This window comes from Micrasema longulum, unplaced genomic scaffold (assembly GCF_059751315.1).
Source record: "Micrasema longulum isolate JH-2025_06_02 unplaced genomic scaffold, ASM5975131v1 h1tg000307l, whole genome shotgun sequence".
Taxonomy (NCBI): Eukaryota; Metazoa; Arthropoda; class Insecta; order Trichoptera; family Brachycentridae; genus Micrasema; species Micrasema longulum.
The window spans coordinates 205,197-231,670 of NW_028277511.1; the positions used below are offsets into that span (position 1 = coordinate 205,197).

Sequence of the window (26,474 nt, forward strand, 5' to 3'; positions counted from 1 at the left end):
TAGTGGTCAAGACGCTTGATTCACGCACAGAAGGTTCCGGGTTCGATTCCCGGTGAGAACACAAAAATTAAAATGTGATTTTTCTCAAGCCTGGGTGCTCTGTGATGTAATTCACCACTGTAATTAGGCCTCCTGGCCTGTTGTGTTGCAAAAAAAATGTAAAAAAAAAAAAAACACACGAGAATAGTGTAATTCTGGCCATATAAAATACATAGAAGTGGTACGTGCCAGGTAGCTCCCCAACACACCGGTCCACAACACAAGATAACAATGTAACCCTGCCTAAAAATTGAAGTTTAAATTTGACAAGTGGGACATATATTATTTATTGGTGTACGCGCTTTCGTTAATGTTACCACTTTTTTACCACGGTTTTTCAAGAATATCAATCCTTCATAGTATTCAAGATTAATGATTAATTATTGCCGAACAGGCGAAAAAATGTCACGTAATTACAGCATAATGCTCAAGAAGTTTAATGCAAAGTTAGTTATCTAACAAATGCTTGAACATTTTTGTTTCCGTGCAGTACTTAATGAAGGCTTTATGTGTACTAAAATTTATAAACAACCAATTTAATACTGTCGATCTAGCAATAAATAATGTTATTAATTAACATTATAGTGATTTTATCTGTAACAGTAGCTGACAATTCAGAATTCGATTTACGAAATGGTTCATCACGTCTCGTGTACTAAGAGTATTCAATCAAAAGTTTAGAAGAGATTTACATAAATCATTGAACTTAAGCCTATTTGCATACGTAGATTATTTTGGCCAGGGAGTGTTAGAACTCACCCATACAAGACCGTCGCTAATTTTTTGCTCGCTCACAAAGGAGTTTAGTTTTGATATAAGCCGTGATCTGGCCTGCCTGCCGCAGTGTGAAATCTATAGTGGTTCAGAGTGTAACAACACTCTGCTAGTCCAACTGTTCACCTTCGTCTGCACAACCCGCTGTCCCTGAGGTGAGTCAACTGCACCTTACCGACATTATTATTATTTATTGCACTTTAAATACGGAGATTACGATCCCACCTAATTTTTGATAAAAATCACATTATCAGAAATAAATATCCAGGTCTAATTAAGAGACGAACATGGTAACACACAACTTATAGTCTTATAAAAATTCTTTGATTATTGAAAAATATTTACGAGTAATATTTACATGAAAATAACATTTTTATATGTATAAACTTATATGTATTTATTTGATATGTAATATATTTTCTTTACTAACTTTGTGGAAATCTGTTATTAGTTCTGAGTTTATGCACTATATCTGTTTGTTTAATATAAATATGTATGTAGAACTGTTGATTTCCCAAATAAATTAAATTTTAAAAAAAAAAACTAAAAAAACTCTAAAATTTACATTATTCATTTTAGTGTTTCGGAAAAAATGTCGACTGAACTTTATAAGCATATATATTGTATATATTTTCGTTTTATTGATCAATATTTTTTTAATTTCTAGTATGCAATGTTTTTTGCAAATATATATTTATGTACACTTGATTACATAAATAATTTAATTGTTTGCATATCATTTTATTTATTGATTTCAAATTATGTCATTTACAGTTCATATGTCTGAGTTTAATTCCTTAAGTTTTTTTTTTCTTTTCTTTTTTTTTAAATTTTTCATTTCCCTTTCTTATAACTTTTTAAAAGTATATAACATTTAAATAAAATTTAAATTATTGTGAAAGTACACGTATGTTTTAAAAAAAATGTACACTTACTCCGGAACATACCGTGCCTATAGGCCGGGTCAGTAGTGGCTACATCCACAAATAAAAAAATAAATAATGTAAATATTATTTGTAAACATCGTGCATATTTGTATCTATTTTATATTGAATAATTGAAATAATAATAAATATATTCACGAACTAATCATGGGTTTTCAGGCTCTATTCGTGTTAAGCTTTATTCATGTTAATTTTTTTGGTGAACTCATAAAATTACAATAAAATAATTAATATACTTTGAATTAAAGCAAAACTTATGATTACAGTAAAACTCTACTTATCTGATTAAAGAAAAAGCCTCTTAGATAACTTTTTTTATTGCTTTTGAAATAATACAGCGAAATGGAATCACCTTCTTAAACATGTCCAGCAAAGATAATTGTCGTTTTTCATTTGTTTTTATAACTTATTATGATCCGGATATTTGGCAATCCGGATTTCGGATCCACTTTGTAGTACATGTTTGGTCAATATTACATTTCAGGGTTAACTTATAAACCTGGTATAAAATGATGTCAAGACATAGTGATAGAAATTTCTACCACTATGTTATATTTATTTAGATATCATTTTACTAATTTGGACATTTTTATATACTGATTAAAATAAAATCAGCTTTACTACTACAAAAAATTTACTTGAAATTGAAGAAAGAATGCATCAAATTTAAAAAAAATAATAATTCTATCTATGTATTTAAAAATTACAACAGGGATGGAGAATGCATTAAAAAAGGGACAATGGAAGTCTAGGGATTTACAGGGTTTGAACATCCATATTTCTTCAATTCTTCGATTTGTTGATTTTAGTGAAGTTAAAGAGCTGTAACCTTTATTGTTGTGAAGAGATTCATCTGACTGAATTATTTCACATATTAGGCAACGCCTTAAAACAATTTTCCAATATTTAAACTTCTTCTCGAAACAGTTGGTTTTTTTACAATATTTGAGTTTGTCTAAATGTTTGTAAACAAAATATTGGATTTCACCCCCTAGGGAGTCATCTATATATCGATATCAATTTATCTACGATAAGTCGATTGATCCGAAACCAATAGACATTTTTAAATGTCTGTGGTGTGTGAATAAAGCGAGTAATAAGATAAATATAATTAAAAACTCCCAAAACAGTAATGATAGGGGATGTTTGACAGTATTGAAAGCATAAACCACAACCCGAATCAGTGTTAAATACTAAATGATTTTCTCCGCATTCACTCATACAAGCAAACATTTTTTTTTTCATTACGAATCGATTACATTGTATGACAGCAGTAATTGGAAAAGAGTGAAAAATGGTGACTGAGAGTGTAATTAAAACAAGATGGAAGGTATACTTTTACGGATACAGGAAATATAGCCTTCTTAACAAAATAATGTAGATAAATGCACATGATGATGTGAGAGAGATAAGTATGGTAAAAATTCAAAGCGCTGCCAAGTGTATGAAAAATGGGAAAGCACAAGTTGATACGGAGTTTGTAAAAACGGGTGGTGAAATATTTTTTGTATGGCTGCATAAGCTTTTTAACCGATGTTCAGAGGAAGAATACACTCCTTAAATCTGGAGGCATCTGTTTTGCCTCTTTACGAGAAAAAAATCTCATGCAAAAAAGATGAAATGCGAAAATTATTTCTGCTGTATAGTATGGTAGAATATTGATCAAAAGATAAAGAAAAGTTACTAAAGATAAAGATATACGAAGTGGCCTTATGGATGGGAAAGGATGCATGGATCAAATAATGCTCTGCGATATATTATGACAAAGAAATGTGTGGCTAAACACCAAAAGCTTTTTTGAGCATTTGTCAATCTGCAATAAGCGTTTGATAGGGTTGACAGAGAAAAATCATGGAAGGTTTTATCAGAGTATGGAGTAAAGAGCAACCTGATACGGGCTATTGCTTCACTGTATAAGGACAGCACAGCATGGTGTTAGGGTACATCGTGGTTTGACATTCCTAAAGGTGTTAAATAGGGATTTGTAATGTCACCATGACTGTTCAATGTGTACATCGATAAATGTATAAAAGAACTAAAATATTTAATAATAGGAGCAAAAAGGGGAGATTTAACTGCCAATTGTATTCTGAATGCCGATGATGCCGTATTTCTTGCTATCAACAAAGAAAACCTGCAATTCTTGGTAACAAAAGACTACGATGCATACAAGAAAGGCGATTTGTTCATTAATGTTGATAAATCGAAAGTAATGGTTTTTGAACGGAATTAAAGCATAACTAAACGTGAGATCAGTGTGAACGGATATATACTGAATCAGGTAGAAGATTTTGTGTATCTGTGAAGTATGTTTACTAGAGATGGAATGACCGGGAGATATTGAAAGGCGGGAGAGTGAAGAGAACAAGGTGAACAGTGCATGTACCTTCGCAAACACACGTTTGTCGCAGGAGGCAAAACTACCAGTTCACATTGGAGTCCTGGTGCCGACCCTTATGTATAAGAGCGAAGTATGGAAAAACAATGATGAAAGAGGGCTGAATGTTAAAATGCGATCTCTCAGGAAAATGTGTGGTAAAACGATGTACGGTGCACAAATGTCAAGATCCGGGCATAATGTAAGGCTGAGACTAGCATTATCGACAAAATCAAGAAAGGAGTGGTGCATTTGTTTGGACAAGTAGAGCAAACGGGCAGCGAAAGAACGGTTAAAAGGATTAACGATGTTGATGGATGCAGGAAACGAGGAAGACTGAGGAAGATATGGCAGAACCAAATTCAACAAATACTTTAAGGTGGACATATCAAAAGTCTGAATAATCGGCGTACGTGAATGAGAAGACGTATGAATGTAAAAGAAACGAGGTCTGTATTCAAAGATAGAGTGATATGGCGTTATATTGTCTCTGTCTACCCCTACGGGAAACGGCATGATGGTTTGGTAGTTAAATTATTCTTTCAACCTTGCTGATGTTGTCGCATTACACAGATAAAGTAAAAGGTACGTTTATTGTTTGATTTTTTTCAGCATTATATTTTATTTAGTGATCCGGGCCTTCTGCTCACGCGGGGATTTGCCTTTCGTAACCTCAAACTTAAAGAATGCATAGTCATATAAAGGTTTAAGTCAAAATGTTTCAAATGTGATTGAAAAGTTCAAAAGATATGTTCACCTTTTTTTACTAATTACCCTTTGTTGCACGTGTGGTGGAAAGATGAATAATATTTACCACTAAATTCATTTATAAGGCAATATTTTTAAATTAACTTAAACGTTCTAGGTTTTCATTTTTTATTTAACTCGTAATAATTTCCACCTAAATTTCCACCTAAAAAGAAGGCGTTCCTCTGTTATTGGTGGCGTCCGTCTACTCCCAACTGAACGAATGTCTCAATCAAATATTTAAAAAATGACTTTAAATGCTCTTCTTAATGCTTGGCAATCGCGATGGGAATCTTCCTCTTCAGGGAGGATTACCTTTCTTTTTTTTCCTTCAATCCGTCAGCGCTTAGAATCTTCTTGGGTTATCCCCGATCACTGGACTACGCAGTTTTTATCAGGTCATGGTAAATTTAATCAAAAATTATTTGTTTTTAATATTGTTGACTCCCCTTCGTGCTGCTGCGGATATCCTAACCAATCTTCTGAACACATCCTGTGGTCTTGTCCCTTTCCCCTTCTCTATGATTACCGAATGGAGCTTCTCGCTACTATCCGTGGCCCTGTTATAGGTCCTGTCGGATATACAGATCTGATGGCTTCTAAAAAGAATTTCAAGGCTTTTAAAAAGTTTTGTAATCATTTCGGCGAATTGATCATGTCCAATCAATTTAATCCCAGTCAGTGAAGAATTCACTTCCCTCTCTTCTCAATCCAATGAAGTACATATTATGTACTTCTGGATTACTTTCTTTCAGCACAAAGATGCTAAGGCTACCAGATTTCAGAGAGCTCCTTCGGGCAGCTTTTCTCGTTTCACAACGAGAAAATTTTCCGTGTATGTGGGCACCGCCAAGGAGACTTATGTCCTCAGATGCGGCGTGCGGTGGGTAAGCTGTAACTCGTAATATTACAGGATTCATTGCTAGCAGAATTCAAACGACTTTTTGATATTTTTTATTTCAATTATTTTTTCATTATAATTATTCCATATTCGCACCTAATGGTGCATGGGGCACTGCATTAGTACACCAATCGCAGCGTATTTGGATATTTTTTTGTTACATAAAAGTAAGATTATCAGTGACAAGTGATGCTTCAAGTGACAGTTCAAGGATTATGAAATATTCCAGTGTAAAAACACCGTTTCAAATCAATATGTCATGTCTATCATGCGGGGAATCAAACCCAACCCAAAATCTCTTGCAAGGTTGGCAAACGCGCTGACCTGTGAGGCGGACAAAAGTTTTACATTGCTAAAATAAATATGCTGTATCCTAAATAACACATTATGTATTTTATTATAATGGATAACTTATAAAGCGCCATAATTTATGAATATTGATTTTAATTTGTCTTATAGATAATAATAATAGCGCATGCAAGATCCTAATTAACCAAGGCCTTAAGAACCGATCAGCTGAGGCCGATTTAATTAGGTCATTACTACAAATGTATTCAGGCCCGCAGGACCTATTAAATGAGGCCCGAAAGGCTGATATGTAACAGTCGGCGATGGCCGATTGTTGCCTGTTAGTAATATTTTTTCAAAAGGTTTTATTCCACGTATTCTTTTAAATAAATAATTTTGTTCTCAGATACCTAAATATTTCAATTTTGAGGCGATTTTCAATGTGATCGAGATTTTCAACTAGAAAACGGGAATCAAGTTGTGGTAGAAGTGAAACCCTGTTAATTAAAATTTTGCCTAATAGAAACATAAATAAGGCTTATAAAGGAAGATCTTATAAGGTTCTTTAATGTATCTTAGTTACTCTCAACGTCAATTGCATTTTGTAATTTATCGATTTCGTAAATAAATTTACATCGCATTGTTATATAGCTTGCGTCATTTTTATACTACTAGACTTTAACAATAGCCCGGCTCTAATCAAGATAATATGGAAAAGAAGAAATAATTATTATTATTAAATATTACAACCACCGATCAAGTATTCTTTGTCGACGATTACAACATTTTCAATACTGTGTTATGGTTTACAGATCCAATCTTATAAAACAATCTAAAAATAGAAAAGTTTTAAAAGCAAGACAGTATGATGTCTAAACATAAACAGATTTAATTATGTTTGTGTAGCTAATAGCTTAATTTGTAGAGCTTGAGTAATGTATATTGTACTTTAGATTACTCACTATCAGTAGCTCAATCACAAATAACTATCGACGTGATAATAATTTCTCACTATGGTTGTTCGCGATCACAGTGAAACATCCGTGAACACTTATAATAAATGTATTTTTTTTAAGTTTCGCGACGTATAATCCTACTGCGCAATCACATATTTTAATTTCACCGGTGTAAATATGGAAAATATTCCAAAACTGCTATTTTTATTTATTTATTTATCGTGCTATGCATTGCATTTAGCCTGCTGTTGGTAAGCCAAATATTAAGAAAAGCAGTCGCCATAGTAATTGTAATTTAATTTTCAGGTATTTTTATTAGATACTCCTTACTGTTTTGCAAGTCCAATATATTGTATTATTTTTTATAGTAAATGCCGATTTTTCGCCAGTGAACTGAATTTATTTACGAGGAAAACAAAAAATAAACCGACACGAGTGTTGACTTAGAGATTACACACGCGTTAACTTATGACTGCGATAACTTAAGCATGTTCATTATTGTTCATTGTGATCGCTCAAATGCTTAGCATGTTTTTAAGCCCGTCGATAGTTATTTGTGATTTAGCTACTGGACATCTTCAAAGTTTTGTGATTTAAATTATCACCGTAAATAAGTTTCTTGATCAGTTGTTTCGGTGCATCATTTTCGAAATTCTGGTACTCTATTATGGTAACAAATTAATTTCTAGAGACTTACTTTACCAGGAAACACTAAATTCTTTCGTATTCTTAGAGATTCCCTCCAAATGATACACTGCAATCAATAAGTAAATACTGAAAAAAGCCCCCATCTCTTTATCGTCTAGTTATGTTTATTATTGAAAATAATTATGTATGTGAACGCTCTTTGTTTGTACGTTTATGTAGTAGATTAAAAAAATGCATAATAAATAGGCACCTCGGGTTAGTGACAATAATGGAGGTAGTAATTTATTTCGAAATGAATTGATTACCGATTATTTTAATTAAACTGTTAACCGGTTTGAGAGGGTCACAAATCAAATGCAAAAATATGAACGGAACCTCTCAATTTAAATTTAATCTGGTATTTGTATGAGAATAATATCGATAAAAAAAATTCATCCTAATAAACAGTAGTATTCAATCAGTAAATTTATAAGGGTACAATTTAATAATCTAATGTTACTCGTATTTAATATTCTAGGTACTATGTTCTATGTTTATATATATTTTTAATGTCTCTACGACCTAGGTGATACAGGACGCCAGGAGTAAACAAATAATGTCATCGATGTATTTTTGTATATTCATCATCATTCCTTTTTCGCAGTACAACTCATCATATTTTGATCATTTTTGTTACATAAAGGTAAGATTATCAGTCGTACGGTTTAAGTGCCAGTTCAGGAACTATGAAATATTATAGTGGAAAAACACATTTTCAAATAAATTTCATGTTTAGTTGCAACCATGTCGGGAATCGAACCCGAGACCTCTCGCATGGTAGGCAAACGCGCTGACCACTACGCCACGAGACTTTATGAGGATTTATAAATACACCGCAATGTAATATTTGAATCTAAAAGATATTTTCTAAAAAATGAAAACATTACAAAAACATACATGTGTCCCTACATTGAATTACTTTATTTTAAATTACTGACTCAACAAATTACAAAAAGGATGGAAAATACCTTAAAGAAGAGAATGTGGAAGTCTAGGTATTAAAAGGACTTATGACCTGTCATTGGCTGGTTTAGGGGTGAAATCCAGTATTTTGTTTACAAACATTAGGACAAACTCAAATATTGAAATTATTGGCTCGTTAATCACCTCATAATATTTTCGATGGATAATAATTTATATTAAAGATAACCTAATATTTTTAGAGACAACTAAGATACGTTAATATTGTTTTAACAGTTTCGTTTTCAGAACTGGTTTATATTTTACATTTAGTTTTTTTTTGTTATTTTACAACATTTGCGATGTTTTTTTGTAAAATATATATTGATTAAACTTGGCTAAACTTTTTTCAAACATAACTTATTTAGTGCGTACCTACACACAGTATCTCGAACGTATGTTGTTATATGTTAATATTTATTATGTAGCACTACCGTCAAATGTTAAACTTAATGTTATTTAAAGTCTAACAAATTACAACAGGAAAGGAGAACATTTTAGAAAAGGGAATATGAAAGTCTAGCCATTGGCTAATTTTAGTGGCCACTTTAAACACCGTATAACATTCACAATTCAGCCTATGTTTGAACATCCATATTTCTTCAATTTTTTCATCTGTTGGTTTGAGTGAAGTTAAAGAGTTAAAACCTTTAATGTTATGTAGATAATTAAACCAAATGGTCCAAGAAGTTTAAACATTGAAAAATTGTTTTAAATTATATGTGAAATAATTCGATCAGATGAATCTATTTACAGACGCACACGGTCGGGTTGTGGTCCTGTGGCTAGTGTCTCGGACTCACGGACCAAAGGTCTGTGGTTCGAATCCCACTCTACCCCAACTTGATTCCATTTTCTAATAGTGAGTTATTTACAACTCGTTGAAAATGGCCCTCAAAATTAAATATTTGGGTAAATCATAAGAACGCAAATATTTCTTTTTAAAAAAAAAAAATTAAAAAAATCAACAGATAGAAGAATTGAAGAAACATGAACGTTTAACCATAGGCAGAAAAGAAAATATACACAGTGTGTAAAGTGGTCATTTAAACCAGCCAATGATAAGACATAATCCCTGTAAATGCCTAGACTTCCATATTTCCTTCTATAAAATGTTCTCCATCCCTGTGGCAATTTGTTAATTTTAATGACTCCCTAGGAGGTGAAATCCAGCCTTTTGTCTACAAACTTTTGGACAAACTCAAAATATTGTAAAATTAAATCAATTGATGTTTGATATTTTATATCGCTAATCGTCAGCATCACAACTTTGAAAAAGTAAAAGCTTTTCAAAGATAAATCAAGAAATAATACCTATTCTCGCATCTGCAACATTAAATATTAGTATTTCGGATTTACATATTGAGAGTTTAGAAAGATGGGGGTTACTGTACATCAAGACTCGAAAATATCACGGTATTTACATAGATATTAAAATATTATATAAATACCTGTAAGGAATGTAGGTAAATTGTTGGTGACAACAATATATCTACAGTCGTCTGCATACCCACACAGCTTAGCAAGTCATTCTAGATTTGTCTCTCCTAGCAAACAGTCGCTCTCTTACCACAATATTATAAGCATTTAGAATAAACCACAGTCAATAAACCACAATAAATCTTATTACTGATCTTCACATACCACCATTTAAAAACAATTAAGTAATGCATTTGCTACTTACACATTCATTTGCCAACTACACATGAAATGTGATCTCACCCTGTTTCTTGAAGATCCCAGTAGTATTTCTACACTTTAAAACGACACAACACGGGATAGTCGAATTTAAATCAGGAGCTGCGTACTGAGCGTACTCTTTTAAGAGTAGTTTAGTCGCCTTATGATTGATGCGCGTATGCGGTTTCTCAACTATTTTTAATTCTTAGATCATTACTCGTATCATATTTCAGAAATAAATCTTAAGATACATATTGTGATATATATCAGTGATACCTGTTGCAGATTTATATCATCGGGGTTTTATGAATAAAACTAGTAAGTAATAAGCCAGTAAATTTATTGTTGTGCGCTCGACCCATTTAACCAAAAGACAAGTTTCGCTGTTTTTTTCCCAGTGAGGTCACAAATTTTAATGCATATTTTAGCCATTTTGTTGTCGAACGTGGCCTCTAGTCTAGCGCGGTGCGGTAAAGGAGCATTACAATAAAACACACGTATATAAAAAATGTTTGATTTATTTCGGCCTTAACATCTCATGGTGATATTAGCCAGACACCAAAAATATAGTATTTACAATTTACAAATGGAGAAGACAAAATATTATTACAGAAAACAAAACAAATAAAAAAGGGAAATCCCAACGATTCATACAAAATTATAAGTAATATTAGATTAGCTACTCTTAAGTAAAAATCCCGAAAAGGGGAATCGAGTGGAGAAACGTTCGCCGCGTTGTGTAGTGGTTGGCGTATTCGCCACGATGCTTGAGGTCCCGGGTTCGATTCCCGGGAAGATTGACATGAAATATTTGTAATCACTAAATTCACGGAAATATTTATATCCACTTAAGTAATTTACTTCTTTTTTTTTTTACTCATGTTTGTGTATATTTTCTACACTTCTTACGAACATATATATTATGTTCATTTGTCTTTATGTATTCATTTCGTTATAAAATTATTTTAATTTCTGTCTCAGCCAGTCTTTAGTCGTTATTTGTGTATTTTTTTGTATGTGTATGTTGTTATTAAATTTCGAACATATTTTATTATTGAATTGAAAAACAGAGACATTGAGGGGATTCTGAGGGGTGGGGACGACCTGCTGGCCCCTGTCCAAACATCCTTCTCCCTCTTCATTAATCTCCATAGAGTTTGTATTCCTTGGGAATATTTTTGGTAACTTTCCCTATACGTATCTGACACTCCCCCAGGACTCTATAACAGCTGCGGGTGGATGGTGGGCTTTACGATCCCCTCTATGTAGTATTTTAGTGTATCTGGACTGGCACCTGAAGCGTAAGACCGATCACCTTACCTTTTTGTAACATAGTTTCGCTGTTCAGGCAAAAGTCACTAACCCTAAAAAAGTCATTTTTAGTTCAATATGCCATAATTTAAAACGTAAAATTATGTCACTAAACTTACTAAGAAAAAAATTGCGTAAATCAAAATGACTTGTTAGTGAAAAACAATGGAGTAACTTTCAATAAAATCTCGGCAAGCATAAATTACTAAAGGCAGATAAAATTTATAGACAGTTTGGGCAGATTTTTATCAGATTTTTATCACTTTTTAAGTATGACAGTGTTCTTACCAAAAACAACATTTTGTTTGTGTATAGATATTTGTACAATAAATCATTAAACCAAGAAACACTCATAAACTATTACTTTATATAAAACGTATTTTTAACTGCAATATTATTTTAACTATTTGTAATATTTTCTTTTTTTTATGATTGCTCTTGGCTTGTGTTTAGATTATTCATAAACAAGCAAAAGTCACTTACCCAAATTTTATCCACCTTGCCACTTTTAAAACCTTCCAGAGATATGAAATTGTATCTGTTGAATAATATGAGAAGTGGTGTTTATTGAAAAAACTTAAAGAAATTGTATTGTCTCCATAAAACATCTAAAACAAAAATTAGATTTTTCTTTAGTCTACAAACTTTCAAATTACGATATTTCAAAATAATGTTTTTTGGACTAGTGTATTTTGATTAATAACGCATTGCCTTGTGCACTGCAGTGTAAATACGGGTTTTTTCAAGCCCTTAAAATTAAGACGTGTTTAAAATTGAATATCAACCCTAAGCACATGCGTGAAAGTCTAGTCGTTGCAAGGGTCATGATATGTTATTGGGAGGTTCAAGTAATGACGTTCAGTTCTTTCAATGCGTTGAAGAGATGTGGATGTTGAAACATAGGCAAAATGGTAAATGTTATGCTGCCAACGAATAATAATGAATCTCCGTTGTAATAAATTTGAATATTAATGTGGATTTCAATTTAAATACGATCTTTAAGCTCTCTTGATCACTGCGTTTTTTACAGAGTGCAGTTTTTTAGCTACCATAAATATTTATGGTCAGATTTAACCAAAACGACAACCAGCTCATGGACATGCTAATCATTTCAACTTTGCAAAAAACATGTTTACTAATTCTTGGCTTCACATACGCCAGAAAAAATACAACTACGACCGGTTATGGTACAGTGAGATGGACAAACATAATTTGTTGAATTTATGGCTGGTTATAAAAACAAGTATTAAACTTGTGCTCTAAAAACTAAATGTATATAATACTACTTTTTCTATGTATGAGATTATAATAAATGTAAATTCTATTAGCGCATGTTCAAAAACAGGGGGGTTTAGGATTTTGGACGCAAGTACAATCGTATTTTAATTTCCACCTAATATTTGTGTATTGTTATTTATGTATTGTTAAAGAAATTATATTGAAAGTATTGTGCAAAATATTGTAAAAAATGCAATAAATATCAGATAATGGTTTCAGATTATGGAGTCATTTTTTTATATTTCATTTATTCAATTTATTTCCAAATTCTGGAGGATCGACATTTTGAGGATACAAACTCCACAGGACTAAAGTTTTGTGTCGAGTTGGGACGAATGGAGTACTAGGATAACAAAACATCGTTGAAACAAATACATCGTACGCACAGCACTTCAATATAGAAATAACATACAAAGATAAATATTTTATTAACATGAAGTAATTTTAAAATTTCAATCATTGGAGTATCATCATTTTAACTCGAGTCTAGAGACTTTTGAAACTGCGTAGACGCCTAAGGAAAACGCTGTTTGAAAATTTATTTTAAAACTTAATTTTGTCTTAATACGCTCTTCCAAAATATCAGGTTGGGGAAAAAGTAATTTCGTATTTCGCGCCTTTTTTTTCAACTGAGTTTATCTCATTTATTATTAGTTACATCGGATCATACGATACGACGTTGTAAAGGTGTGAGTGTATACTACAAACGCTTTTTTACAGTATTGCGTTTGGTCGGTTCAATCGTGAACTATCGTGCGTCGAGTATGGAGGTCTCAAAGGAAGAAATTCGCCATATTTAAAATTTTTACTACCTGAAAGGGAAAAACGCGTCGAAAGCGCCCAAAAAAATTTGCGATGTATACGGGGCCGATACTCTTTCGGTTCGTACTGCACGGCAATGGTTCGAGTGATTTCGTTATGTTGTAGTGGAGGTGAATGATGCACCACGCTCTGGCAGGTCTGTCATCGAAAATGTCGAGGAAAATATCGAGATAGACCGTCATGTTAGCAGTCGTAGCATCGCTCAAGAGCGGACTATCGATCGTAAAACCATTTTGAACCATTTGCAGAAGGCTGGATTAAAAAAAAACTTGATGTTTGGGTGCCACACGAGTTGACGCAAAAAAACCTCATGGACCGAATTTCCATCAGCGAATCGCTGCTGAATCACAACAAAATCGACCCATTTCTGAAGCGGATGGTGACTGGTGATGAAAAGTGGGTCACTTGCGACAATGTTAAGCGACAGAAATCATGACCAAGCCAGAACTGACGGCCAGAAAGGTGTTGCTGTGTGTTTGGTGGAATTGGCAGGGAATACTCTACTATGAACTGCTCCCCTATGGTCAAACGCTCAATTCTGCCCTCTGTGAATAACTCGACCGTTTAAAGCTAGCGATCGAACAGAAGCGGCCAGCATTAGTGAATAGGAGAGGAATCGTGTTTCATCAGGATAACGCCAGGCCGCACACAGATTTGATGACTCGGATGGGAAGTTGGCCTGGCACCAAGTTACCACCCCAATTATAAATCATGTTTAAAAACAGAATAGGTATCAACACAGGAAATTTAATTTTGATACTCTTTCTTAAAAAAAACAACAAAATCAATTCAGTTTTGGGGTGCGGGAAACGGGGCAACGAAACGTCGGTTTTGTCTGTTTTAGTTAGGCATAATCAATCCGACATTCTGTTGTCTTTTTTGTAAAGTATCAGAGAGTCAATAGCGAGTTCACATTTCGTGGTTGTTCATCTCAATGCGCGCTTTATATACCATACAAATTTCCTCACACCAAGAACATGTAAAAAATACTGGTTACAAGTATTGTATTTTCTCATGCGACTTAATATACACAATAGTTAACTGCATGCGACACGCAAACAAACATGTTGACACTTTGTCCTAAGCCTGCAGATAATATTTTAAGCCGTTTACCTTAATACCGATTTTATTTAATAGTTCTGGGTGACGATCACAATAATTTGAAGATACGAATGCCGTACCTTTAATATGACAGTATAGTTTAAGTTAAATTAGAACGCGCAGGAATTGGTAGCCGACAGAGAAGCCTAGAGGCTATTTGTAAACATCATATGCTATAACTAGAGAGTTGTCATTTTATGATGTAATCAGTACCGCATTAAGAGATTCAGAGCCCGTACGCCCCTAGGAGCCTGGGACCCCGTTCGGTGACTGTGCAAAAAACTAACTTTCCTTATAGATACTTATTTACGTAAGTACTTCGGGCCCCCCAGAAGGTTTGGACCCCTAGTATGCCTGGAGCATTAATGCGGTCTGGGATGTCATGTATTTTGTACGATTCATTAAATTGTCATAATTATTATTGAGGAGTAGACGAGATGTGCAGAAATACCTCGTCCCGGAGAAGGAAAGCATAGAATGTGACTGTGTTATTGGTAAAGTTGCGCAACTCCACTAACCTGATTTTGTGTCGAGGCGTGACGTGGCGCTGGAACCTTTTTGTGATGCTGGCGGTCGTACGAGGCTGGTACAGCTCATGTCTGGAGACGACGGTCTAGGTGGACGCTGGCACAGCTCGCTTGTAGAGATTGTGTTGGAAGCACTTTACTCGTACTCGTGTTATTTGGGCACTGAAGATTTAATGTGTTTTTGACAGGCACTCACACAGGTAATTATTGTTGTGTGGATCTACGCTAGTAAAATGGAAAGTGGGGCGGGTATAGATGGGTAGATATTTATTTGTTGTTGAGAGTTGGTTGAAACGTTTATCGTTCCTTGATTTCTGAAACTTTTTAAAAGGGTTATGAGGAATTAATGAACCTTAAAATGATTTTTTGAGAAAAGGTTAAAGTTTAGATTTTTACACATCATCAAACTTCTAATGGCGGCGTCCGTGGTGTAGTTGTCAAGACGCTTGACTCACACACGAAAGGTTCCGGGTTCGATTCCCGGTGAGAACACAAAAATATTAAAAATGTGATTTTTCTCAAGCCTGGGTATTCTGTGATGTAATTCACCACTGTAATTGGCCTTCGGGCCTGTTGTGGTGCAAAAAATAAATACGAAATTTGCGTGGCATGTAATAAAAATTATTTTTTTTAAAATACGAATATCGCACTAAATTTTTTTGGTAATGTCTACTTATCAACAATACGTAACATAAATATTATTAAAATGAGTAATATGAAGGTGTGCTATTTTATTGTTTAAACTTTAGTAATATTAATCGAAGCAATCCATTTATTATTTTTAAATTAAATAGCTTCATAGTGACACAAATATTATAAGATCATTGTTAAAACTACCTCTAACCTAGAGAGTAGTTATTTTCTTATATTTTATAGCCTCGTCAAATGTTTACATGCATTTAGAATACTTAAAATTTCAACATTATATTTTGAAATAAATAATTACCCATTCTTAAAAGAAAATTACTTACACTACTGAGCTTGCACTATTATTACACAAGTTAATTTATTTTACATCTTACTAGATATCTATCGCATAGACAATAAATATAACAACATACATTTGCATTACTGGTTAGTAAGAATATGTTATCCATAGTGAAAAAAGTTTGGATATAATATATTATAATATAATGTGTAGTGATCAAGACACTTGATTCACAGACGGATGGTTTTGTAATTGGGCCTCAGTGCCTGTTGTGACAAAAAATTAATAATAACGTGTGTTGTAAAATCATTGAAAACATTTCAAAAAAATATATTATCAGGTTTGTATAAATATATAAAACGCTTGCGCTGACGCAAATCTACATAGATTTTTATGTTTAAGCCTTCACATTAGTGGAGCTAAGCTAAGCTAAGCAAATAATTGCTAGTGATGCGATATGATTTGGTTAGACTTTTATTGAAAATATATAAAACGCAAGTCAATGTTGGAATTTGGGAAGAAAGAAATCAAAATCCAGTAAAATTCTGCAGCAAATTTGTATGGTCGCGTCTGAATGATTTTGTACAAAAACGCGGCTTTATTTCCATTTAATCTTTGTAATAAAATGTATTTTGTCATATTTAAGACTAAACATGTTAAAGACAGTAATTTTAGAGACGCCCCTTGTATATTTGAGTTGTTGCTTTCACATTCTTCTTTCCTTCCCATCTCCTCTCCTCTCTTCATAGTATGCTGTTAAAAAAAAATTTACAAAATTTTTGTTTTTTATTTTATATAAAATTATAAGATTCAGTATGATTCATTAAAATATGTCCATGTACTTGTAATTTTCTCAAACTGAACGGTTTGGGTAGGTAGGGAGAAATTGCCTTAAAGCAATATGCCCGCTCTTATATGTATATATATGATATTTTATGTATGTAAAGTGTTAAAATAAATAAAAAAATAAAAAAACAACATGAATAAATTACCAATCGATGTTCACGAAGTGTTTTTAGATGTTATGAATAAAAACAAAGGATAAATGAGGAAAATTGGAAAAATTAACTATAATTGAACTTACATTATTTATTTTTTTAAACCTTGAGCATTGTTTTAAGTCGCACAAGTAGAGAGGTACTTACTATTTACATCTCATATAAATATTAGTATTTACATATAATTTACAACCGAAACTAAACTATTTAGTGCAATATTGAAAAACATAGATCCTTGAAATTGAGTGTTTTTCACTCATGAGTTGTTTTTAATTATTGTTTCGTTTCCGCCTTTTGAGCACAAGTCGTGTCGTGCTTTGAACAATCATTTTTCTTTTCAGTGAACAAATAGTTATTTTTGTTTCTCGGTCTCTGATAATTAAAAGAAGATTACAAGAAACGGATAAATTAGCGCCGAGTTCGATTCTCGACAGAGTCAAAATATTGTTATTTGATATTCTCGTACATAACGTATGAACTTACAAAACTAGGTAATTGCAGAGTTTAAGATTTATCATAGGCTGTTTCATAAAGATTTATACGAACTTAAAATATTAATAAATTACAAAATTCGTTGTAGTTTTACTTTTTACGTCACAACGTGCCAAAGAGCCCAATAATAGTAACCAATTACAATATAACACCCTAGGCCTGAGAAATCTGGCATAAAATTAAAAATTACAACGTCACCTCCTTTTTTAAACCAATGAGGAATTTCAGTGCAAAAAATTAGAGCATTTAAAACTCTACAGCGAAGTTTCTCGAAAACGAATGAAAAAAAAAACAAAAATGAACAAATTTGCATGACGTCACAAGTTCTTCTAAATAAACCAATGATAGAATGTTGTGATAAATCTCCGGTTTCCGGAAACCTAACCCACCAATCGAAACAGCTCACCAAAGAGAACTAGTGACATCACGGGCGGAGTAATTTCGGCAACATAAAAAAGTCATCGCGTGCGCTTGGCTTTGTTATGCGTAGCTCTACGTCTTTCACTATGGCAAAGACACTTTAAATACTTTACTGTACATTAGTGCGAAGCAACTTAGAATATGCATCACAAATATGGAATCCTATGTACAATGTGCAGATATCACGCATTGAAAGTTTCCGGTTGAAACTTGAGTTTAAATCCGACCAGTATATTCATATATGTAAAAAACATCACCTACTGCCTCTGCAAAAACGTCGTGAAATAGCGGATATAATTTATTTACTAAAAATTGCCTCTGGTTCAATTGACTGTCCTGAACTACTATGCAAACTTTCTCTCAGTGTTCCTTCCAAAGTTTAAAGAAATAATCCTCTCTTCACATACCTCTTGTTTCATCTAATTATAGGCAGAATTCATATTTATGGCGAACTTTTAATATTTTTAATGTAATTAATAAATCATTTAACATAGATTTATTTTCAAATAATCTTAATGACGTACGGCGTTTGCTTTCGAAATAATTCGTAGTATTTTTTCTTTTCTTTTGAATTTACATTTAATTACTATTCATTTTATGTTCGAGAACCTTTTTTAACTTACTGTGATGCTACTTGTGAAAACCTGTAATTGGCTTACTTGTTGTTTGTTTTGTTACATATATATAAGATAATTATAGCTGTTGGTTATCCAAATAAATAAAATAAAATAAAATGACAACACAACAAAATCATACCGCTTATAATAAGATACATAAAAATATTTTTTTAAATTTCTGGTTTAGTTTTATAGTCTATTAAAAATTATTTTCAAAAAACTGAACCTCGTTTAAACAATGTTAAATAATATGTAAACTGTATAGTTTAAAAACTCACAAAGCTTTCCCTAAAAATATTATTTTTCTAAAATGCGAGAAATGCGAAAATTTAAAGCATCTTCGGAAACCTATAATTGAACATGTTTAGAAGAAAAAAATGTGTGCATATTCTGCTTTTCATACACAAAACTTATTTTTACTTTGTAGGTAAAATTTAAAATAAATGTTAATTTCCCATTGTAAACGGGGCCTTGGTGTTGATTATGTATAGAAATATTGATAACACGTGTTAAAAACGTCAATTTTTGTACAATTTTAATGAATTACCTTTAATTCCAGAATGCTGGTCGTGCAAATTTGCGCTCTGACGTTGGTGTCAGTAGCCTTTGGCGCCGACCTCAAAGAAGAATTTTCTTGGAAGGAGCTGACATTTGACTGGCCCAATGAAAATTTCAAAGCGAACGCCATCAAAACGGGTGCATACATCCCAGAAAATAATCTCCCTCTCGGTCTGGCTGCCTGGAAGGACAAACTTTTCATCACCGTACCTAGATGGAAAGCGGGAGTAGCGTCATCTCTCAACTACGTCACTATCGGATCTGACAAGAGTTCAGCCATGAAGCCTTATCCTTCCTGGCAAGCCAACTATATTCCTGGTGATGGCAACGCTCCTGAGGCGTCTTCTTCTTCTGGCAAAGGCAGGGAGGATGCTCCTAAAGCTTCGACAGAAGAATCCACTGAGGAACTTAAGGATAATTCTACTATTGTTTCAGTCTTCAGGCTCTGGACTGACAATTGCGATAGACTTTGGGTAATGGACACCGGATTAGCCAATATTCTTGGTTAGTACCTGCTTCATCAATGTAATTTTGTTTATGTAATAATATTTAATTTTTGCTATTATTTGATTATGTACGTGCTTCCATTTTCCATTATGTTCCCAACTAAACACAGGGCCCTCGCCCTCATAGAGTTTGGGATACGTTATTATTTTGTTTTTTGTAATACGAGTATGTATGTATTAGTATAATTAATTATTTTAAAAATATATTCTTTTTAATTATTAAGAAAAACTTGAAATAATTTGTTATTACTTTTAACTGATATAAAATTCGCTCAAGAAATGAAAATTAGTTTGTAAAATGAAGAATACGTAATTTAATCTACATTATTCTAAATCTTTAATTTTTTGCGTGCATGGAATGAATTATTATCTTTATATATGTAACTTCTCTGTACGTGTAATCTCACCGTACTCCTAAACGGCTTAACCGATTTACGTGCAATTTTCAGAGAAATATAGATCTTCACGCTGTGAGATATTATAATTTACAATCTAATCTGTAAAAAAGAAGTTAGGAGCATAAATGTTTTATTTATCGATCTACCAAGGTTGCATTCGAGGAGAATGCACTTGCAAAAAAATGGAATAATGTTATTTTTTTGTGTACAATAAAAGTTTGTTTTTGAATGTTTACAAACAGCATTTGTTTTTTGTGGATCTCAATCAGATTTTTTTCTTAAATTTCGTATAATTTCTACCCATTTATTTATTTTTATTGGATTTTTGGTGTCACCAAAATAATATTAAATTCAATACATTTAAAAAAATCGTATTCCTACATAAGTACACCTCTTTGTTGGTCAGACGACCGGAGTTTGATGTTGGCAAAAAGAATGCCATATTTGAAAAAATATTTATTTTATTTTTTGAAATTCAACCATAAACAAGTACCTACTTAAATTCAATACTTTTTGAATATCAACAGTTTTTAGTTTTGGAATTTAATCATAAACAAGTACCTAGATGAAAAGTATTTTTCCAAGATAATATCAGGCAAGCCAACGTTCGGGCACGACAACGTCTGTCGGGTCCGCTAGTTATTAATATAATTGAATAATTTTTAAATAGAACGGAACAGAAACATTGCACAAGACTAAAACATTGTCAAGCGCAACTCCACGTGTAACGACAGAAAATACTGTTTATGAATATAAATTAATATTCAAACGTTAATTATTTATAAAATTTAAGGTGGACCTAAGCAGATTGCCAAACCATCCCTGGTCATTTTCGACTTGAACACTGACAAACTCATCAGGAGATACTTCTTTAAGGACTCAGATGTTGAACATAACTCCTTCTTGGCCAACGTTGTAAGTAGACATAACATTTATATAAATGTATAATGGACATTGTACATACTATATTTTTGTTTAAAAATACTAAAAACAAATTTATTATTGGTTGGTACACGTATCTCCAGCAGCACCACTGTCAAACTACAGGAACTATGCAGCGGATGTAATAACCCAGAGGCTAAAATAATCTTAGTGGGTGACTTTAACTTGCCAAATGTTGGCTGGAACTATTAATGACTTACCCACTATATCTGCAACAGGAAGCACCCATCAAATCATGGATATGTCTAACTTTGCAGGGTTCTCACGTTAAATTCTAGATTCCATCAGCTTGATCTGGTGTTTACCGATATGTCTAAATTTGTTCTGCGTGATTCTGGCGCTGTATGTGATGGTGAAATTAATTTCAAAACTTTTTCAAAATCACCTTCAACCTCCGCTGGACGTAGTATTTTTAGTGGAAGAAATAAAATCAATCGTGTCAAAGAGCCTAAGCTTAACTTTTACAAAGCGGATTAGGTAAAAATGTTGTAATCACTAGGGGAAATACAGGAACCTTATGCTGGACTCATTCGTCTTTAGAATCGTATGCGACTTCCGTAATTCGACGAGTGACAGCATTCTTGAACCACCCGTACGAATGCAGTCGATTGAAAACCAATCGACTTTATCTCGAGTGCCCCAAAGCATATCTATCATATATAGATCTATCATCATCATCATTCCCTTTCCGCACCCAATGGTGCATAGGGAACTTCATCGGTACATCAATCGCAGTGTATCTTGATCATTTTGTTACATGAAGGTAAGAAGATCAGTCTTACGCTTCAGGTACCAGTCCAGGGACTATGAAATATTATAATGTAAAATCACCTTTTTAAATAAATATTTCAAGTTAACCATGTCGGGAATCGAACCCGAGACCTCTCGCATGGTAGTCAAACGCGCCACCTCACCACAAGACCGACCTGTAGTATGTAATATTATAAAGTGTACATATTTAAAAACAGTATTGTTAATAGTATTACTAGGTGGATAGGACGCCCAATGGATTGAGCACCGAAAATAACAATGATGATTATTAACCTTAATTATGACAATTCAGGTTGTGGATGCCGATACCTGCGATAATGCCTACGCTTACGTGCCTGACCTCGGAGCCTACGGCCTGGTGGTATACAGCTTCAAGGAAGACAAGTCCTGGAGAGTGAAGCATCACTTCTTCCACTTCGACCCCCTCGCTGGAACATACAAAGTCGGACCTGTCTCTTTCCAGTGGACCGATGGAGTGTTCGGAGTCGCTATTTCCAATAAACTGCCTGACGAGTAAATATTTTTCACGCTTTAACACTTTTTGCGTTTTACTAGATTTAAAAAAAAACCTTCTTTTTTTCATGCTTTACACCTTAGTCAGATAAAATATTTAAAATTAAAAATATTAAGATATTTTTGTGGGAATTGTTTCAGTTTTGTATTTTGAAAATCTAATAATCGCTTTTATCGGACATATTTTGCAATTCGTTGTTATTAAAAAGCATGCAATATTACAAAATGAACAATGTAGTACATTATCTAGATACATACGCACTTCGTACGTTCCTATCCAAACTGCACAATGCATTTTCTGTTGCGCAAACAGAATAATAAAATAGCCCCAGGGCAGGCATTTTAGTGGGCTACGTTATCGGCATAACCGATTTGTTTTCCGACTCGAGAAATTATCTTGTATTATTATTTACATTCAACTCTATGTACGGGTATGTTTCCAATGGTACATTATAAATACCTATTTAATATTGATAAGTATTTCAATAGAGATGGAGAAGCTCTTTGATAAAGAAGTATGGAAGCCTAGGGATTCACAGGGCTTATGACATGTCACTGGCCGATTAAAGTAATACTCACTCACTCACAGTGTAACATTCATCGTTTTGTCTGTGTTTGAACATCCAGATGTGTTGTATTTACTTCTTCTATCCGTTAATTTTTATGGATCTAAAATTTTTATTGATTGGTGAAATTCTTAAAAATTATTTCACATACTATTTGAAAGCTCCTAAAAATACTTTTAAATGTTTATGCTTCTTAAACCAGTCGGCATCAGCAGTATTTTAAGTAGAACCAATGTAGATATTTCAGTTATTTATTTTATTTGTGGGATGTTCCACGAATTAAAATATGCATGAGGCTTTTTTAACATTGACGTCGCGGACGTGTTTGAATTATATATAATTTAAATTATTTGTCATGTAAAAATGGCTACCTGTTATATTTATCTCAGTGTTTTTGCTGTGTTTTATCGTTTAGCATTATAAAGAACGACACTTTGTTTATTCCAGATCTCGTAACATCATGTTCCACGCATTCTCAAGCACCAAAGAATTCCAGGTATCCAACAAAATCCTTCAGAACGAAACATGGGCTGTGAGCCACGATAATTATCATGACTTCAAGGTGATCAATCAATCTACAAGTTTTAATTAGTTTCTTTACTTAAAAACAATACCTTATTTAAATGAACTAAATATCGAAATACAGCAACATTTTTAATGGCTTGATAATAATTAATTTATTTAATTTTAACTTTTCAGTTGATCGGAGAAAGGGGAGTCAACAGCCAAGCTTCAGCCAATTATTTCGATGAGAAAACTGGGGTTCTTTTCTACACTCAGGTTAACATAAATATACATATTTTTTTTAAATCAAGAATACCGCATCACGTAGTAGTTAATGTAAAAAATAAATCTTCTTACTCGTTACGTTTCTGAAACGAATCTTAGTGTCCTGATTGTATGAATAAAATATTTATAATCGATTGAGATAATTAATGGACTAAAAAACGCAACATACACACTTCTAATCAAACTAGTAACGGCCCTGATTACAGTGGGAAGTTAACAGAGTTATCTTCGACTGTCTATAAAGAAAAGCCGATATTTGTGTACGAAAATGAGTATATTTGCATGAACATTTAAAGTATCTTTGTCGGTAACCCATATTTTTACATGTTTAGAAGAAACAATTGTATGCATATTCTGTTTTTCATTCAGAAAACTTAATTTTACTTTTTAGATAAAATTGAAGATAAATGTTAACTTCCCATTTTAATCGGGGACCTGGAACGTTAAAAATAAAGAGCGGTAAAAATAAATTATATTTTCTCGGTGGTTATTATCGGTTATTAAATATTCGGTTTTATTGACTCGCAACGCTCTAAAACATTTTTAACAATGTATGCGGAAAACCAGAATTTAATTGACATACGGTGATGTTTGAGCAATTCAATGACAATATGTGGTCACACAACACTAAATTTACAACATGTACGCATTAAGAAAATTTAAAGGACGGTCAACTTACGATACTATTGTATGTAGAATGATTCTAAGTTAATTATTTATTTTCCAGGTGAATCGTGATGGAGTCGCCTGCTGGAACTCCAAGAAGCCACTAGTACCGGAAAACACGGCTCTTTTTGTCAGCGATCCCAAGACACTAGAGTTCCCTAATGATATTAAGGTGAGATTCAACTTACATTGTGCATATAAATACTATAGCAAATAAATTGTCAAACTAAAATAGAGTGCAGATACGGTCGATGGAGCCGTGAGTAAAAATCGACGACCTTCTAAATTAGAAAATCAGAAACAGTTCATCTGTATGCGTAAGTGTGACATATTGGGGAAACAAGGTTCTATGTAGATTCATGATTTTTTTGATACATGAAAGTTTGAAATGAAGACATTATTTTATCTATCATTTTTTATTAATATTGTCTTAATAAACTTAATAATAATTATGGATTTGTTTCGTTTTTCTTTAAAAATTTTACGCTGATAGAACTGATATTTAAATATAAATACTATAAAAGTTAAAAGTAATAAAACATATTTTGTTTGGTAGAACCTTGTTACTCCAACGCGACGATATGTAGGTTAATCGATGAACTAATATTATCAAATCTTACTATTTTGTACTCAAAACATATTCAAGTACAGCGCCCTTGAGGGGATTTTCACAAAAACGGCGCCATATAAATTATCCAAATATGAATATAAATAAATGAATAAATAAGTATCGTATAAGAAGCATCCATTAATTCTGATTAAAATGCATAATTACTCGTATTTCATGTAAATATTTAAGTTTATTGGTAATTTTTTTTAATTATAGAAATAAAAGACGAGCGATACTTAAATCCACAAATTTGGAATAACCAGTGACATATTTTATTACATTCACAATAATATATTATTGTAGCTCTTCTTTTCCCAACTTTTTGGCTCTCTCATTTAAATTAAAAGTAAACCCAATCAGTTATATTTTCAGTTTGTCGGCTTCATGCTGCAATTGTCAAATGTCGTTTATCTACCATGTGAGAGGACTCGGGTTCGATTCCCGACATGGTTGATATGAAATATTTATTTAAAAGGGTGTTTTCACACCAGAATATTTCATAGTCCCTGGACTGGTACCTTAAGCGTAAGACTGATAATCTTACCTTCATGTAACAGAAATGATCAAGATACGCTGCGATTGGTGTACCATGATGATTTTTTCATGATGTTTCCACAGACAGGCGCCGCGCCGTGGAGCAGTTGATTAGATGACTAACTATGAAACTCCTATCGCGGGTTCGATTCCCGCCAGCTGCAATAAAGACCAGCTAAGTTTTTTTTCTCAATTAGTCTAGGACCGAGACCAGTATCTAGGTGTTGTAATGCATGTTAAGAACTTCCTTCCATATCCCTTCTTCCCCGCCTGTTGACAAGCCGTAAAAATAGAGGTTAAGTGGGTTTTTCCTTTAAAAATTAAAAAAACTGAAGCAAATCAGAGGATAAGGAAAAATTGACCCCCGGCTGATTAGACGATTGTCTTCGTTTTACCTCGAACTTTACTTCGAACACCTAATAAATAAAATAATGAAACGTATTATTTTGTAGATCGACAAGAATGGGACTCTCTGGATCCTTTCTGACCGCCTTCCTCGATTCATGTACCAATCCTTGGATTCGAATGATGTGAACTATCGAATCTACTCAACCAACGCCGAGCAAGCCATCAAAGGCACTGTTTGCGCTTAGCTTTACCTTCAATATTCATATTAAGTGCTTAATTTTTACATTTATTATTTTATGTGCCTCTCTAAAATAAAACAAAGCGTTTTTAAAATTACTGTTTTTATATTTGTATTTTGTGTTTTTTAAATGTTAGCTTTTAGATTTCACATTTTTTATTGCCAATGGTCTCCAATTTATCCCGATC

At 33.0% G+C, this 26,474-nt stretch overlaps 1 protein-coding gene across 1 annotated transcript; it reads left to right on the forward strand.

Moving 5' to 3' along the window:
* Positions 1 to 881: 881 nt before the first annotated feature.
* Positions 882 to 26,381, forward strand: LOC148282640 (L-dopachrome tautomerase yellow-f2-like). Its single transcript, XM_088224750.1, has 8 exons — positions 882 to 968; positions 19,407 to 19,909; positions 21,103 to 21,224; positions 22,315 to 22,535; positions 23,549 to 23,663; positions 23,801 to 23,881; positions 24,618 to 24,728; positions 26,153 to 26,381. The coding sequence occupies exons 2-8, from the start codon at positions 19,408 to 19,410 to the stop codon at positions 26,291 to 26,293; spliced, it is 1,293 nt and encodes a 430-aa protein (XP_088080876.1). The 5' UTR covers positions 882 to 968; position 19,407; the 3' UTR covers positions 26,294 to 26,381.
* The last annotated feature ends 93 nt before the right edge of the window (positions 26,382 to 26,474 follow it).

What these genes read in the sequence shown, in the direction of transcription:
- LOC148282640 (XM_088224750.1), top strand. Translation starts at nt 19,408, where the DNA reads ATGCTGGTCGTGCAAATTTGCGCTCTGACGTTGGTGTCAGTAGCCTTT. An exon ending in TCCAATAAACTGCCTGACGA is followed by an intron (nt 22,536 to 23,548) that starts GTAAATATTTTT and finishes TGTTTATTCCAG; the next exon opens with ATCTCGTAACATCATGTTCC. An exon ending in AGTTCCCTAATGATATTAAG is followed by an intron (nt 24,729 to 26,152) that starts GTGAGATTCAAC and finishes ATTATTTTGTAG; the next exon opens with ATCGACAAGAATGGGACTCT.